Source organism: Petromyzon marinus, unplaced genomic scaffold (genome assembly GCF_048934315.1).
Source record: "Petromyzon marinus isolate PM22_M1 ecotype Great Lakes invasive population unplaced genomic scaffold, UKy_Petmar_22M1.pri1.0 PM_Scaffold_19, whole genome shotgun sequence".
Classification (NCBI taxonomy): Eukaryota; Metazoa; Chordata; class Hyperoartia; order Petromyzontiformes; family Petromyzontidae; genus Petromyzon; species Petromyzon marinus.
Genome location: NW_027423157.1, coordinates 1075946 through 1094504, shown reverse-complemented (window position 1 = coordinate 1094504; position 18559 = coordinate 1075946). Strand labels below are relative to the sequence as shown.

Below are 18559 nucleotides of genomic sequence, written 5' to 3'. Positions count from 1 at the left end.
ATCTAGAGACAGTAGAAACCCTCTTAAAGACGGTAATTGGTTCCACGAACCCGAGCATTAAAGGATTTGGTCATTAAGCGAGTATAGGAAATACGTGTTAAAAGCTTAATTCGTTCCGATAGCATCAAAAGTTTCCCTTGTTCACCCAAAAAACGTACTTTATAATATTTAAACAATGGATATAAATACATAAAGATACTAACATTATAAACACATCATATTAAAATAAACACTGTTAATAAATGCATTAATTCATTTTGATTTAAAGCTTTCGTGACTGCAGGGATTCATATTCTTGGTTCTTTCGGTAAATTCACGTAGAAGGGAAACAATAAAATAATAAACATTTAAAACAATAAAATTCTCACGACGTTTCGACTGCAACACAAGTAATCATCATCAGGTGTGAAAACCACAACAATAAAATTTGAAAAAAGTGGCGGTTATTTTAACGTTAGCACCACGGAGAGAGATTTCATAAACCATTTCGGGTCTTAATTGATTGATCACGCTTAAGGTGGCTTTCAGACCGCATCCATTATTTTTCGTCTCCCCCCTCCTCTTTTCCGAACATAGATGGACTCGTCCATCTGAACAAACTGTCAAATCTCTCTCCGTGGTGCTAACGTTAAAAATAACTGCCACTTTTTTCAAATTTTCTTGTTGTGGTTTTCACACCTGATGATTATTGCTTGTGTTGCAGTCGAAACGTCGTGATAATTTTATTGTTTTATATTTTTATTATTTTATTGTTTCCCTTCTACGTGGCATTAATTCATATTTACTGTACCTACAACAGCCCGTCGTTAACAGGGAAATGGTCGGTTAAGCCTACACATTGAGCTCTATGGAGGCCCGTTGTTAAGCGATTAGTTAACAAGGGTGGTCGTTAAAAGGGGTTCTAACTCTACCTTTGATTTGGCCGCATTCACCAAGATGTCGTAGTTGGAAGGCGGAGGTGCCGGGTGGCGTCGGAGCAGCGCACACTCGGGGAATTCGCCTACGATGCGCTCCGCCACGGAGATGTTGGCGAGCAACATGAACTCCTCCACCATCGAGTTGGTCTCCCTGTGTACACGCACCAGTTTCCGCCAACACAACACATCAATCACAAGGGTCAAGAATCTTTATCTTAGATTATTTTGCTGATAATAAATTTCCCACGTGATAAGCCACTTTGTTCAGCTATCATTTGTGGTCAGGGTTTTACTTGGTAAGATAAAAATAGTTTAGTTGTATTTGTATATTTGTTTAAGTTATTTGTTTACCTTTCCAATACTTTGCAATCCTAACGTGTGCTTGTATTGTTTGTTGTTGTAACGTTGTTACCTGCCCCAACTGGACATCTGTGAAAAAAGAGCTTTATAGCTCATCGGATTCTTCCAGTAGAAATATATATTTTGATTCTGATAGAGAGATCTGCACAACAGTCGGATTGCAGTCATGGGAGGTGTCTTGTTGACGAGACTCACTTGAGTTCCTTGGTCTGCAGGTCGATCGGGTCGTGGGTTTCGCTGTCCATGTGGAATCGGACCTCAAGGGGATGCCAGAGTCAATGGCCTACGGGTGGAGAAGGGACATGAGCGATTATCATGTCCAGCCAAAACAACACAGAATCTTAATATAAGACACTTCACAAACTCAGATATTTGAGTTGAACATGCACAGCTCGTTAAGTCAATCCACTGCTGGATGAGGGCCGCCCCATGTCATGCGGGTCGTGGGGTGGTTTTACCGTACTTAACCGTGGTGGTCAGTACGCGTTGGCAAAGGTGGGGGAGCACAGACATGGGAGCATTAAGTAGAGTAAAACAATTTATGTCACTGCATTGTCCTCTATTGCCCACAATGTAGCCCCGCAGCAGCCTGTAACACTCCAATCTAGAAGGATGTTATTAACCAGGTAAAACCTTAACTTCTTTATTGTTGCCTTCATTTCTGCATCTCCAGCTTCTTCAGCCTCCCACTCCCAGCCCCGCTCACTTCCCCCCCCCCCTGGCATTTTGCCGTGCTCGCCCGTTTAATCCCTCTAGCAGCACCCCACTTCCCCTATCCCACACCCCCCCTCTCTATCTCTCCCCCCTTGCTCCCCCCCACTCTCTTACCTATATAGCCTCTTGTTACAACAGCCCTTTTTTGCCCACTTCAGCAATTGTTTCTGGCTGTGGTTGTCCCACCTGAAGAAGGACGCTTGTGTTGCGCCCGAAACGTCGTTATTTAATTTAGTTGTTATTTTATTTTATAGTTTTACATACGTGACTTTACTGAAAAAAACAAAGAGTATGAATCCTGTAACACTTCTTTGTGCATGGTATTCACCCAAGCCTCATGCATCATGGGGTCAAAAAAAGCTACAGGTGCAGCCTTGCAATTGCTTGCTCAAGCCACTGCTGGAAGAAGGGGGCTCCCATAAGAGGGGGCCCCTCTAGAGATACACCCTTTGACAGTCCCTCTCAATGTATTTTAGCCTACTCTTCCACGCTGGCCGGAAGTCTTAGAAGACACGGGAGTAACCACACTTTACCGCGCCACAGGCGACCTGCCGATCGACTAAATGTTGTGCACCTATTAATACTGCTCAGCGCTCCAGAGGCGGTGGAGGGGATGAGGATCTTGACAATGAGTTACCCGTTTTGAATGCGCCTCTGCTTGAGGATCTTGGCCAGGGAGTGGAGGCCACGCAAGCTGCTGGTGACCGGGTCCTTCCGCCCGGCGTCGTCCATCATTAGCTGAGCCTCTGCGTATGTCAGAGACGCTTGCGGGGATACGATGAACACACCACGGGTGAACCATGGGGTCCTCGCAATTACACAATGCCCACGCCTGATCCAAGCCCAAGCCAGAACTCAACAGATGTCTACGTGGCTTCCGATGACCACTGAGGGTTACGCTCACCCAAAGACAGCAAAATTGATATTTTTTGAATTCTCAAAGCTGGAATTTAACCAAATTTAGTGCAATGTAATTTGGTGGTCTTTTGTGCAGTGAGTTTAACACGTAGGCTTTCGTGACCAATATCATCCATAATACAGGTTTTTTTGGGTTAGATTGTGTAAATACATAAATGTCGTTAAACCCGCCACCACCCCACAGTGGACTAGTAAGGGTTGTCACATAAACAGAACGTGGCCAATTCGTCACTGGTACAACACACCGGTGTGCTGTACTCGTGACGAATTGGTATGTTCTGTGTTTTGTGCAGTGATTGTTGACTGGACAGAGACCATCAACTCACTACTTTCATGTCCTACCTCGCACCTCCGATTAGCACAGTTGGCTACGTACGGTGCAAAAGAAGTTCAACATACATACTACCACTTGTGAACCCGGTTCATCTCGCTACACTTGTGAACCCAGAGGTGCAAGCTCAATGCTCTGACCTCTCAGCCATCCGGAAACCTCAACTGCACTAACATAGCAAGGCACCGATACAATACACGTGAAAGCAAACGAGAGTTTTACAAAAACTGAACGTCTGTGGGGGGGAAATCACCTTGGAATTGATGATGCTCTTGGTAAAACGTGTGCTCACGATCTCAGCCTTTGGAGTCATCTCCCATATGCACGAGAACGCCAGCCTGCACGCGCACAGCACATGCACCGTCGCCATTCACCGTCGAGTGGCGGAGTCGTCGTCATTGGAGTGGTGCAGGGTGTTCACTCAGGAAAGCCTCGCAAAGTCTCGAGACTCTTTTTCAGGAGGGTCTTGCCAAGTTTTTGGTAGTCGAGTCATTCTTTCAGCAGTGGGATGTTTGACCAAATACCGGTTTGGGTTGTTACAAATTACTCAACTGAAATATATATGTAGCAACCATTGTTCGACTACAAAAGCTTTGCAGTACCCTACCGAAGTTATGAGATTCAGTGAGGCTTTTCTTGGTTAAGGATCATAGTAGTAATAACACGTTTATGTTAGCGATGAGAGGAAACCTGATAACCTGGAGTCAACCCATGCTAAATAGGGGGAGAACATACAAAAGCTACATGGAAAGGCAACCAAGTCGGGCATCAATCCTAGGCCATTCTTGCTGTGAGACACGTGTTACCATTGTGCCATCCTGGTTTGGCTGCTTATGTATGTACACATGCTAGTGTGGATCTGTACAATGACACTTTAACAGTGCCACGCATCATGGGATTACATGTGCACCTGGCAACAACGCACGTTAGCTGCTGAGTATGGGTTGCAATGTGCGCACTCGCGAGTTAACAGTTGTTGGTGCATCTCACCGGTCGACGTTGGATCTCAAGGAACACAGGTTTGAGCTCAATAACTCTGGCACCATATCAATCCTCTGCAGGCGCACAAACACAAACGCAACAACTTCTCTGTCAATAAACACAATCTGGCAAATACATATGCACCAACTCAACGAGTGTTTTGCAAGCAAACCCACACATGATTAAGTCACCTGCAGGTAACTGTTCAGCAAGGAGATGTTTTCGCGAATGCCAGTAAAGATTGTATGGGTTTTATTTAGAGGAAATCTGATGAATCCAGAGGAAACCCATTCACTAACAGGGGGGAGAATAAACAAAACTGCAAGCAAAAAGGCACAAGAGTTGAGTAATCAAACCCAGCGTCTCCTTGCTGCAAGGCACGAGTGTTACCACTGCGCCGATAGCCTGCCGCTCATGATGTCACGGTACATCATATGATAAGAAATCCGCAAAAATCAACTCGTTTAAAACATCATGAGATATATTTAGCATTGTTGTTGCACATTTTTTTATTCTAATTCATTTTTAAGTTATCGTTATTCATACGGGAAGTACTGAAAAGCACACAAAAAAATGTGGTGAAAATGTCAAATACAATTACAGTTGTGGGGAAACTGGTACCGCAATGATCGTTACATCATAATATTTTACATCATGTCGTAAAGTTAAGAATGAAAAGATGAAATCGGCAGGTCGTAAAACACTTGATATTGTGGCAAGAAGAAATCCACATCTCACCTTCTCACACAGGTAAACTGTGGTACCACGCAGAGATGCCTCCTTATCCAAGGCATTCCCCGGCCGGATAAAGTAGCTCACATCGGCGATGTGTACCCCAACCTAGAACACACATTAATACACCGTCACCACCCTCACATGCATGGATGTGTAATGACAGGGTGATACCTGCCGGCCTGTAAGGGTAATTAAGGTTATAGCTGCATTACATAATGCCTTATTATGATGGGGCGTATCTGGGGTAAAGGTCAACGGCGGAGTCAGTCGAGAAGCTCCGGGAACCATCCCGAAGGGCCTAGAAGATTCTAGAAAGGGGGCGTGGCCAGAGGTGGAGCTTGGCCACTCCAGGCAGATATAAAGAGCACCGAATCAGAACTTCGGGGCTGTTAGCGTGGGGTCTGGGTCCTGGTTGCGTCGCTACCGTCATCATCTCTTCGTCTTCGACCACGTGGCTGGTTCTTCTGCAAGAGCAGCTCTGTCTCCGCCGCTACGCTCGTTAACCAGCCAGCGTAGCTACGCAGGACGCAGATGGGCTGCGTGTTTGTACAGCCTAGGTGTAGCCGCGTTACGAAGTGTATCGCCCTGTGTGCTTTTAATAAATAAGACGCCTTCTACTAGACGTCTGTCGGAAGTCGCTCACTCCACATGCATGCATAACCTCCACCATAGCCACTCCAACCAAAGCAGAATAATGTGAAATGAAATGCACACCCATTACTACCTGGTGCATTCATTGTGAACCAGGCATTCGGCCAGTGACGTGGACACTTAGGCCAGTGGGGTCTTAGCCATGGCTTGGCTCAGGCTTGGCTCTCGCGCAACATGCATTGAGATTATTTCTATTATTTTGGCTGCTATAAATGTCCAAATGATGGGCCACTTTGTTGAGCTATTCATTTGTGGCCAGGTCACTAATCAAAAATAAATCAATACCTCAGTGGGCTTTGCCTGGTAGGATGGGGATGGTTTCGTTGTATTTGTTTGTGTTTGGGTTATTTGTTTATCTTTCTTGTACTTTGCACTATTATGTTTTTGTACTGTTTGTTGTTGTAACGTTCTTACCCGCCTCTGCTGGACATGTGAAAAATAGCTTTATAGCTCATCGGATTCCTCCAGTATAAATATTATGATTATAATTCTCAATAATCCACATCAAAGCAACGCTTAAAACCCGAGCTGCCTCTAAGCATGGTTCCAGCCCTGAGCCTCTGTGTCTCTTGTGCCTCCTCGTATATCTCTGCATGCTCCCAGCCACGCTCAGAATTTCCGTGAGCTAAGCCTGAGCCAAGGCACAGCTGAGCCACTCATGCTTCTTTGGAGGCAACGGAGCAGATCAAGCCAGAACCGAGCCATGTTGAAGTCAGTCCTGAGCCGAGCAGAGACCAAGAATACGGGCACTAAGGCAACAATGTTTGGAAACTTAATAACAGGAATATTGTCCACCCCTTTGTCAATCCACTGCAGGATGAGGGCTTCTCCATGCCGTAATGGGTCGCGATTGTCATTTGACCTTGCTTTATTACGATGGTCAATGCATGTGGTGAAGGGGAGAACTTGGGCAGTTTTTTTAGATATCACTCTGTACCGGTGTTAGCCATGACTGGAACTAAACCAGCTTGACAGGATGAATGTGCAGTGCACTTATCATTGTGCCACTAAACTCCCCTTGTCACCTCCGCTAGCATTGACAAAACCATGAAAGGAATAGGCACGAATTACCGCGACCGTGACCACGATTACCACCACCAAATGAATACCTCGGTGTTCCCATTGTCGAGCGGTTTGCAGTGTAGGACATCGTCGATGTCTGTGCAGCCTGGAGGATCCACACTGCAGATGGACAACGCACGGAGGTCCTCCCTGGCAGCCTGGTCCTTGTACGGGACACACACAGCACCAGGTTCAACAAAACGCTGCCTTACAACAAACAAAACACAGGGTGAGCCATACATGGGTAAACCAACTTCATTCTAATGGCGTTCTATCTTCTCAATAGGCGACTGAATATTTTCAAAGTACAGTCCGTTCTCCTATAACTCTGCGTGTTTTCATATCGTGAATTAGATATAATGCGATGAATGCATTAGGGAACACATTTTTTTCATAACATGGATGCGAATTGGATAAAAGGCGATCGAGTGAACAGAACTGCGTTGTGCGAGGCAGAATAAGCGGTTGTACGGTTGCCTCGGTGTAGCATCACACAAGGCGGGATGCTTCTGGATGCTTCTAGATGCTACTCACGTACCCAAAGTCTTTGTTAAGCCTGCGTACGCATCTCACGTGTTATCGCGGACTGTGCTTTACCCTATATTATTTATTATGCGATTTTTCCACAATTCGGTGTTCTTCAGGAACGCAAGTACAGCTTTATAGGAAAAAAGTTTGTAGTCCCCTTGCTCCATTCATTTCTGTACTGGACCATCTCCACGGCTACTGCAGAGTCCTCCACATCCTGGCTCACCACTTTGATCCGCATCTCTCGAGGCCTGCCTCTCGGGTCTCCGCCCTGGTGCTTCCATAAGTCCGTCGCCTTCCTTCCTCCGATGTGAATTTCCTCTCTTCTTACGATGATGTGTCCGAGCCATCGACTTTCTTTCAGGTCGACGGCTTTTCTATATCCGGTCTGCGGTAAAGGTGTAGAGCCCCGTGGCTTCTCGTTCATGCCAGTGCAGCGGAAGGACCTCGACTGGAGGGAGAGCTCCAGAGAGGCCCTCTAGAAGGTATTCTACGCAGGCCAAACATCTTGAAACTATTGAGGTTTGACAGCACGATGATGATGATGGGGGGTGTTTTCGCATTTGTCTATTGTCGGGGGCCACACGTCATGGGCCACACCAAAGGCCACCCAGAGGCTACGAGTGGCCCGTGGGCCTTGTAATAAAGAACATTGAAGTAAAGGATTCTCACATGCACGACCAAACACACCAACACACCGCAGGCATAAGAATTGAACTCAATCGATGAATTGACATATCGTCACACGTCTCATGCGTACCTCTGCTGTGATGCTGAACGTGGGAGGGGACAGGCATGCAAGTACGGCCTGGCTGAAGGGCTGGTGTGGCACGTCGTGCTCCAGCAGCAGCACCTCTGTCTCCGTCTCCTTATCCCCACATTCGCCCAGAGAGCGCGCAAAATGGCCCTGCACAAGCACACCGACGATTAGCACGGTTGTCTACGTATGGTACGGAAGAAGTTCAACATGCATATGCACATACGTGGCCAATCGTCACCGGTATCCCTTTTCCAATGATACATTGGAACCCAGACGGCGCAGATCTCTCGAGGTGTCTGTGGTCACCCACTGGCTTTTTGCCGTGTCGAACCGGAACCAAACCGTGATATGCTGGCCCCACAAGGCATCCAAATCTATCCGGGGGCCGAGCAGGGACAGGGGCGGGGCTAGCGACACGTTAATTGGGTGACGGCAGTCGGTACACCACGGGGACGTGGCACCACAGCGTCATCTGCACGTGCCTAGACTTGTTCAAAGCATTGACCGTTCATGGCAAGGATCCGCTTTTGCAGTGAATAAACAACCTGCAGCCTACTAAACCGTGCCAGCCATGGTGCCGCTCGGTTGTGCAGTGGCAAATAGGTATGAAAAGCACAACCACAATGCCAACCTTGTACCTAACGTTCATGATGTAGAATATTAACCGGCATCTGTTTAAACAAAGATACAACCCAAATAATCCATCTTAACAATATATTTAGCTTTTCCCCATTTTTTTTTCTCATTGTGTTAATGGTATCACACAAGACAAGCAATCTATACCACCCTTCGTGGTCAAGGACGACCCACAGGAGCACACATAACAGAGCTACTTCTAAGATCCAATGAAGTGAAATGCGGTCCAAATTGTAGGGGGGCAGTGCTTTTCCAACCACTCTGCCAATCAAAGTAATGTTCATCACATGGCAGTCAAAAGCAGTAGTTTTCTCAGAGATGGAAATTAAACAATCGAAGTGCACGACCAAATTTAATATCGTTTTTGGTGCAGTTATTGGTGACTGGGCTGAGACTATCAACTTACAACACCTTAATAACCTAGGTCGAATCACAGGTGAGTTTGCCATGCTTTCAAACAAAAAAATCACAGTGGTGCCAGCTCATCCACCCTGACTTCCAATTCACCGTGTCACCGTTCGTGTTTTGGGTTCGACGGCTGTATTGCATACAGAGCCGCGTGGCCGTGCGTCAAGAGACAGAAGGATGAGCCCGACGATGCCGACCACGGGACGGACGGATGAGGTGTCACGGCGTGCGGGGCGTCACGGTGCAGTCGAACGTTCGGGTAGCAGGAGTGTCGCAGCCAGCCATCGATGGCCACCACGATGCGGTGGGCCTGCAAGGACGCTGCTTGTCTTGTCTCCACCCGCACTCGTGGCATGCGGCGGTCCACGGGCGTGAACAGGTGGCGGGTGGCCTGCAACACGCACAAAGAGCCCCCAGTAAGGCATTCAACAAACTGTTTGGGCGAGTGCCGTCAGCACACACCTATTCAAGCTGGTACGGCAAACGACGGGGTGGGTACGGCCAGCACCATGCCCGACCGCCTTTGTCTCCACAGCGCTGATGTTTATATGCCACATCAGAGACTCATTTATGGCCGAGTCGACCTAGGGAAGGGCCCAAGACAGGTTCAGACATTTGCCGCTGTTTATTGGTTATGAGCGATAAATATAATCCAACTCGGGTCCCAGAATTCGTAGCGCAGCGCGCTAACCGCTACATCACCGCTCCCCACACGTACACACACACATGCAGATCAGCCCACCTCCTTGATTGGGCTGGGCATGAGGATGCCGCACAGCGGCCTCGAGTTCCGCTTGATGATGCCGACCACTTTGCCAGTGGGCCGACGCATCTTCCCACTTTCGGCTTTCAGCTGGAGACCAAAACAAAGGACAAACATCGTGTTGCGTAATCTAAGCAAGAGCGACGACAGCAGCAGCAGCTGGGATAGCACCGGGAGATGACAACGCAAACTCAAATGAGCACTCACCACAGTAGCGTCTCTCTCACACACTGAAATAATGAATTAACTATTTTTTTTCCAACTCACTGCGTAACACAATACAATTTGGCTTGAAGGGGAAGGAGCAATCCAAAACAATAGCGCTTAACCTGCGGATGTGGTTTCATGCTGTGTCTCATCAATGTCAATAATGAGACTGACGCTTTGTTAAAATGACAAAAGATCACAGTGAGGAGTCCTCCGTAAATATTGATAAGTTAAAACAGTTCTGGCAATTGATAGAATCAACCGGAACACGCCCATCAGATACCACACGTTAAAAAAAAACCGCGTAGGCTTTTGCCACCAATATTATCTACAACAAAGGTTACCCTCCCATCTAATTCACAATTTGATGCTTAATCTCTCGATTCTTTATGATTTCACTGATTGACATTTTCTCTTACCTGCTTAGCACATCAGTCACCCTATATGTGTTTAATGTTTACGTAACGTTTTTATAAGTATAACTGTGCAATGATCAGTCTATAAATAATCTGCCCAAGCCAACTTGCACTACATGCGATTTAATATCTAACACTTGTTTATGTTTGTGAAAAATTGTCGACTTTTCATAAACCACGGGTGTTTTCGTGCCAATTTCAATTAACTTCATTGCTGTACTTTATTATGTTTTGCATTTTGTCACTGTGGTATGTATGCATGTAGAACTTATTTCGCACCGTACACAGCCAATCATGCTAATCGGAGGTGCACGGAAAGGACAACAATCTAAATACAAAAAGCAGTTCTAAAGAAATTACTTTTCAATATAGAGGCCACCCTGTGACCCAGCTCAGACCGTGGAAGCGACGCCTTGTTGAGCCTGGATATGCATAACAGGTGGTATAGGCTCTGCGCCAAAATGGCTGGCAGCAGAGCGCAGTACAGCAAAATGAACTGTTGTCCTGTCCTTCTATGCTCCTGATCTATGCCCCCCCCCTTCACCAACCCGCACCGAAGTATGGTCAAATAACCCCTACGTACATACAAAAAAAGAACGAAATGATTAGCACTCCTGACTTGATTTTGAAGTAATGTAAGGTAAAGTCATTTAATAAACGCAAAATCAAGCTAACAGCATCTCTAATGTGGATTGTTGTCTGGTCACACGGTGTTCATTATGTTTAAGGTCTCTCTTGAAGTGGTTGAGTCTTTGTTGTTATTCTTTGTTTAAACTATATTAAAACTATTTAAAAACTATAAACTATTTTAACTTTACCAGGTAAGGACCCTGAGAGCTACATAGCTCTTTTTAAGTGACCTGGCCACAAATGATCGTTCAATGAAGTATCTTATCACATTTGAAATTGATAGCAGCCAAATACTCTAAGTGCATGTCAGACTGTAACTGTGGAGGGAAAAGCCGGAGGACCTGGAGAAAAATCCATGCGACCACGGGGAGAGAGACACGCACACTGCAGGTGTCTGGGTTTGATTTTGGTTCAGCAGTGTTGACGCTCCACTCACCACATCCTCCTCATTCTCTTCTGCAACGTCCCCTGCGACGCCCTCATCGTGCAGGACCAGCGAGGAGGGGGCAACCCAGCGCTCCTCGGGGAACATCTCCACGCACACGATGTCGTCGTGCATCGCGCGGTTTAAATGCTGCAGCCCCTGGATCAACATCTGCACGGAGACAAAAAAGATCCCCCGTATAGCCTGAACAGACCGCTGGGCCAAGTGCTGTTAGAGAGCAGCATATACAGTAAAACCTTGGATTGCGAGTAACTTGGTCTGCGAGTGTTTTACAAGACGAGCAAAATTTTTAATGAATATGAATTTGATAAACGAGCGAGGGTCTTGCAATACGAGCAGCTTTGTACTGCCGAGCGTCACGTGATCACAACTGATATACGAGTGCTTTGATATACGAGTGCTTTGGATTACAAACACGTTTCCGGAACGAATTATGCTCGCAATCCAAGGTTTTACTGTACAAGAGTTTTAATACCACGAATAAACAATTTAAAATGTAGGACTATGAGCCCATCAATCTTCTGAAACCAATGTTTTTCAGTAACATATGTTCAAGCAGGGCGATTTCTGGACTGAGTTTTTTCTCCAACAAAGGGCCAATGTACCTAATTGTTATTTAACGTTACATTTTGGACGTGGAAATAGACCATTCATTTTGTTAACAAAGTAGTCACAACCATCATTAGACCTGCTTTGCCAGGACCAAAATATAATAGGGTTTTTCCCCTTTTTTCTGGCAACAAAACTGAAACCTTTTACAAGGAATCATGTGTGCATTAACCACAATACTTGTGGTCAAAATGCAAAGAAAAACACACTGATAATATTTGCAATATATGCGTATGCCTTTTGGCATCCTCTGGTCTCGCACCAATTGGGTCGAGGCTCAAAAGAAAGCCGTCCCTGGTGTGGACCAATCAGTCTCAAGGACAATGCATATATTATCATAGTGTGTTTAACATGTAGGCTTTCGCGACCAATATTATTCATAATGAAGGTTTTTGGGTTAGATCGCCTTATCATGGATTATCATAGTGTGTTTTTTGTTTGCATTTTGACCACAAGTATTGTGGTTAATGCACACATGATTCCTTGTAAAAGGTTTCAGTTTTGTTGCCAGAAAAAAAGGGAAAACCCGTATTATTAAAGTAGTCACAATAACGTATATACTGTGGTTGTGGTGGCGTAGCTATCGAGTGTGCAGGCAGTGCAACTGCACCAGGACCCACAGGCCGGGGCGGCAGGAGCCAGGCTACGACACCTACGTAGGGTGCAAAAGACGTTAAAAATACAAATATTTTAGCCCAGTAGCTCTTAACCTTTACTGCAGCCTTGCAGTAACCTTTACTGCAGCCTTGCAGTAAAGGTTAAGAGCTACTGCTCATGCCAAGAACGCTATGCCACTGCTTCATTATAAATTTGTTTTTAAAACTCACACAGATACAATCGAACAGCATTGTTCCTTCCAGACGCAGGCTTGTGAAACGTGTACCTCTTTATCACTGTCACCGTCCCCTCGCACCCTCAGAGTCCCCTCCAGGTAATTCTCACGACTCGCAAGGAAGGTTCCCTGGACAAACCGGCCGGAGCGCACACCTTGCTGCAGCTGGGACAGCGGGAGATGTTCGGGGAAGATTACCCGGGACTCCACCACATCCTGCACACGTACACAGCACACGCACGGCACATGCACGCGTCAACAACAATTTTGCAACCGCCATCACGTAACGAGACGAAGGATCCAGTCTGATTTATCTCAGAGCAGTACGGCCATCTGTGTTAGAGAACGTTCCACAAAAGCGGATATCATAGAGCTACCTCTAGAGTTTCACCCTTCCGTCTCTGCTTTTTGCTAAATATTCCACGTTATAAATCTAGGATTTATTTGATTGATTGACCATTGCTGGTGAGGATGAGACGTTCTAAAAGGGAGCTGTTTAACACGTATTCTTTCGCGACCAATATTATCCATAATAAAGGTTTTTTGGGTAAGAGCGCGTAAATGTGTGTAGTTAACCCGGTACAGCCAATTAGTAAGGTTTGCTACGTAAAACAAAACGTGTCAATTAGTTACTACTGCAGCACGCCAGTGTATTGGAGAGTAAACCCACAACACTTACAAATCGAGTATATCGTTTCCCTGGCGATTACAACCAGCGAAACGTCTGACTCAGCGCAAGGCAAGTGTCCCTTTCTTCAGTGAGGCAGCTGGATGCAACGCGGAAGTGAGGGGTCGGACAAGGGTACAGGCCCGCACCATAAATATGAGGGGGGGGGCAGAGCTGATGCACGCATACGGAGTCTCACCTGTTCCGAGGCCAGTGCCAGACGGTCAATCAACTCAGGGTTGTCCAGCAAGCTGCGCACGTATTCCTCCACTGGGGGTACACAGACACGCGCAGATAAACGCAGACATTATAATTGGCGACACGATTTACCGGACGATTTAGAGTGCCACCCAAAATGTAAATTTGTTACTTTTCAAGTCATGCCTGCTGGATTTATTAATGTTCCTGTTTAACTGAAGCACTGTTTAATAAGAGGCACTACAGACTTGATTCAAAGCTTTCGTGACTGCAGGAATTACTCTTTGTTTTTTTTTCGGTAAAGTCACGTATAAATAAGAAATAATGAAATAACATAATAGCGTACGACGTTTCGGTTGCAACACAAGCAGCCATCATCAGGTACAGAAGAGCTAAATTTACGAGAGAGAGGAAACACATAAACCCAGATGTATATACATACACACAAGAAGGGGTGAACTAACACAGATACAACAGGGGACACAGAGAGAGAAGCATACCAAACAAACAGGGTTTAGCAAAATTTGGAAACCATATAAAGCAACACAGACGGTCGGTCAAAACACAATTAACGCATAGTCTGGTTGATTACGCTATTTCAAAGATTGCTAAATTGCAAGTTAAGTATGAAATTTAAAATACAGACCGCGCACACACACATAGACATCCAAGTAGAGTGAACCAGCACAGACATGCACACAGTGAAGTCGCCTTAAATAGGCAGAGAAGGTAAGGCTGAGAGACAATGGGACAATTTAGCATGAGGTATGCATGGAGCAAAGGGGGTGCAGCAGCACACACTCGGAAACACCAAGGCCCACACACAGGCAGAGACAGCACAGAGACACAAATCCAAGCCAAGACACAAAGGCAGATACACAAGCAGAGACAACACAAAGACACAAACCTCATACCTCCCCGTAGAGGTGGTTCAAACTTGATTCGAAGCTTTTGTGACTGCAGGAATTACTCTTTGTTTTTTTCGGTAAAGTCACGTATAAATAAGAAATAATAAAATAACATAATAGCGTACGACGTTTCGGTTGCAACACAAGCAGCCATCATTAGGTACAGAAGAGCTAAATTTACGAGAGGAAACACATAACCCCAGATGTATATACAGACACACAAGTAGGGGGGAACTAACACAGATACAACAGGGGACACAGAGAGAGAAGCATACCAAACAAACAGGGTTTAGCGCCCGAAACGTCGTGATTTGTTTTATTTTATACCTATGTTACTTTACCGAAAGAACCAAAGAGTATGTTTAACTGTGTCTCTGTGACTGTGCGTGTTTAACTGTGTCTTTGTATTTGACTGTGTCTGTGGTGCACGTCTTTGTTGCCCTTAATATGGCTGTCTGGGTAGCGAGTGGTCGCTCAGTGGTTAGTTCACTGTGCTACGAACCCAACGGCCAGAGTTCGATTCCCGCTCACGGCCAACATCAGTGACAATTATCTGAACCGGTCTTGGGCCTCCCCAGGTGGACTCAGTCTCAAATGAGTACCTGGTGCGGTGTGTAAACATCTACACTGGGGAGACAAAGGCGGCCGGGCGTGTTGCTGGGCACCCACCCCGTCGTGTACCGTGGCCGACCTTCACAGAAGTTGCCCCAAGTTTGTTGAAGGCCACACAGGGAATTTTTTTCTTTTTTTTAGTGCATCCACCGCGACCTGGCTGCGAGGAATTTGCTGGTAACGCATGGACACATCGCAAAGATTTGTGACTTTGGGCTGGCACGGGACGTCCAGACTGACCCCAACTACATGGTGAAGGGCAATGTGAGTCCTTCACCTTACTTAGCATCATCAGCATCATTATCAGTATCGCCAATGTCATCACCATCATCGGGATAGAAGGCCCATCACTTTAATTGTACTCAATGTTTTTATTTTATTTTGCACAGCCCCTAAGAAAAAAAGAGTGGGGGTGCTGCCACACACGGTGGTTCAATGGCTCTCCCACCCTGGACTTGCAATCCAGAGGTCGGCAATTGGATTCAATCTCCCTGCTCTGCCGACAGTTCAAAATATGGGGCAATTTCACAAATCCCCTTCCTCCTCCCCCCCCATGTGGTACACGGGGTAACTGGCCCAGAATAACAACCTGTGGTGGTGACCACCAGGCTAACTACACTAATTACAACATGACTAGCTACGACAGAACGGGACCACAGCTCGGGTCCCAGTCCATGTGTTGGAGACTCGGTAGAACGTAGACGTAGACAAAGGTTTCTTCAGGATGAACAACAACGCCGGTCCCTCTGGGGGACCCAGCTTATATTCTCTGTGGCGTGGCTGGCTCCGCCCTTGGCCACGACCACTTTCTAGAATCATCGAGCAGCAGGATCTGGACCCCGACCACGTGACCACCCCTAGCCCCCACTTGGGGCCCCTTTGTAGACTTAACCGGTCACGTGTCCTCTCGGGTCAACCAGAGTGCCATGGCATTTAGTAACCCGTTTCCTACGGTCGGCACTCCCACACCCTATCCTGTTGGGTTGGCACTGCACGCCAAGCGTGATGCCATGCAGCGGGATCAATCAGCGCTGACCGAGCCCCTCTAGGGCCGGTACTACACCCACACCAGAGTGGTATCCGCGATGTCAATACACCGCACGCCGTGCATCTCTAGGCCCGGCACTACACAGTGCCATCCCGTGATGTCACTACACATTTAACCCTTCAGGGTAGTGGAGGGCTAGATGACGCTAATTTGGCCAGATGAATATGGCCTGACGCAAAAAACGTATGACGAATCGCGATGCATCGGCCTGAACTGAATTTACTGAACGTATTGTTGTTGTGCTTGTGGCCATGCGGTCATGTCCATTAGGTGCCTCTGCCTGTAAAGTGGATGTCTTCAGAAAGCATGTTCCATGGGCTCTACAAGGTGCAGAGCGACGTGTGGTCATACGGTATGCTACTGTGAGAAATCTTATATTTTGCTGAGACAAACTTTCACTTGCCACAAACATTCGGGGCCCTGAGTACAGAAGATCCTCACAGAAGACAACGATTGTAGTCTTATCTTACACTATGATTTTTAATTGCGTAAAGTTCAGATTTAAAGCTTTCGTGACTGCAGGGATTCATCTTCTTGGTTCTTTCGGTAAAGTAACGTAGAATGGAAAAAAAAAACGTAATAAAAAATAAAATTTTCACGACGTTTCGGCCAAAACACAAGTAGCCTTCTTCAGGTGAAGGAACAGAACTGTCGGGATGACAGCACTTCAATGACTGCTGCTAAGATTCGCAGTGTCGTTTAAACTAGGTGGGAGAGGTAAAGTGCCTTGACAAAGGAGTTTACATATCAAACAGGAGAATTTAGCATTGAAATCGCTGTGTTAAAGTGTTGGATCAGCAGGGTGTTAAAGTCAGAAATTAGCATGTAACTGGGAGATTAGCATGATGTTAATGTGAGGGATTAGCATGTGACTGGTCACGGAAATAGCTATGTTAAAGTCAAAGTTTCCATCTCAACAGAGGCATTTAGTATATGGACGCTAAAGGACTGCAACTACCCAACTATCATACAATAAACCGATGTGAAAAAAAACTAAGTAGAAACTTCATCAATATAATAAATGTACTCAATATATTCTTCAATAAATTGAGCTATAAACATAAAGTAACTGGGAATACACTACACTATCTAATGAATACCATATAGTAAACTACTAAAAACTAAAATACAAACTACATCAATGTTATCAATAAACTCTATATACTCTCCAATCAGCTGAGCTATTAACAATAAGTCGTTATACATTACAATGCCATATGGCGAAAAAAAATGGGTGGCGGTTTTTTCCGTCTTTCCAACGTTAGCACCACGGAGAGCGACGAGCCTCGTTCAGACGGACGAGTCCATCCATGCTCGGAACGGAGGAGGGGGGAGAAACAGCCACGATGTGCTGCTCTGTCCTGTGTTGCATTACAACCATGCCATAAACTAGACTACTATACATTGTAATGTTATACCTTCCAATCTAAACTACATTGTATAATATCGTATACACAGCCCAATGTAAGCTCTAACATTATGCATTATATTGATATGTCTCCAAATAAACTTTTTCCTACATTACACAACTATACACCGTAATATACACTACCATAGACAAACCCACCCTTGAATTACACAATGCGTTACTTTAGACTACCCTATACTTTAGACTGTAAAATATTAGACTTGTAATATTACACTATGTATTATTCTACCAACCCTACTGTATACCACACAGCTGTATATTCACTATAAAATTACAATACTATATATTGCCTTATGAATTATGTTAAACATTACAATGTTATACTATTTATTATTATTTCCATTCTACGTGACTTTACCAAAATAACCAAGAAGTTGCATAAAGTTGTTGCATGCTTGGGCTCCAGATGCCGAAATTACCTTTAAAAAAACGGCTACCAGTCTCATCAGTTCTCAGAAGCTAAGCTTGCAGCGCCCAGCCCTGATGGTAACCCGGGGATACAAATGCATGTGGAGAAACAAATGTTCGCTTGTGACGACCAAGACTACGCCTGTCCTCCCAAGGACAGGCCTCACTGATTCCGAAGACTTTCATTTTCAGGAGGGTCCTGCCGAGTTTTTTGCAGTAGGGAGGCGATGTTGTGCTGTGCAGTGCCGGAGAGTAAGCTCATGCAGCCCGTCCACCCTGTCCTCTCTCCTCCCGTCGGGACGGGTCGGTCACAATAGCGTTCAGAAACACCCTCCACGTCACAAAACAGTTCAATTTCTCAATCCGCAGGTCAGCTCAAATCTGTA

At 45.8% G+C, this 18559-nt stretch overlaps 1 protein-coding gene across 1 annotated transcript; it reads right to left on the bottom strand.

Moving 5' to 3' along the window:
- Positions 1 to 2725: 2725 nt before the first annotated feature.
- On the bottom strand, positions 2726 to 9286 carry LOC142922864 (exosome complex exonuclease RRP44-like). The gene is made up of 6 exons (XM_076063807.1): positions 9242 to 9286; positions 6717 to 6833; positions 4960 to 5061; positions 4231 to 4295; positions 3494 to 3578; positions 2726 to 2737 (listed from the first exon to the last, which is right to left on the bottom strand). The coding sequence occupies exons 1-6, from the start codon at positions 9284 to 9286 to the stop codon at positions 2726 to 2728; spliced, it is 426 nt and encodes a 141-aa protein (XP_075919922.1).
- Between the last annotated feature and the right edge of the window lie 9273 nt (positions 9287 to 18559).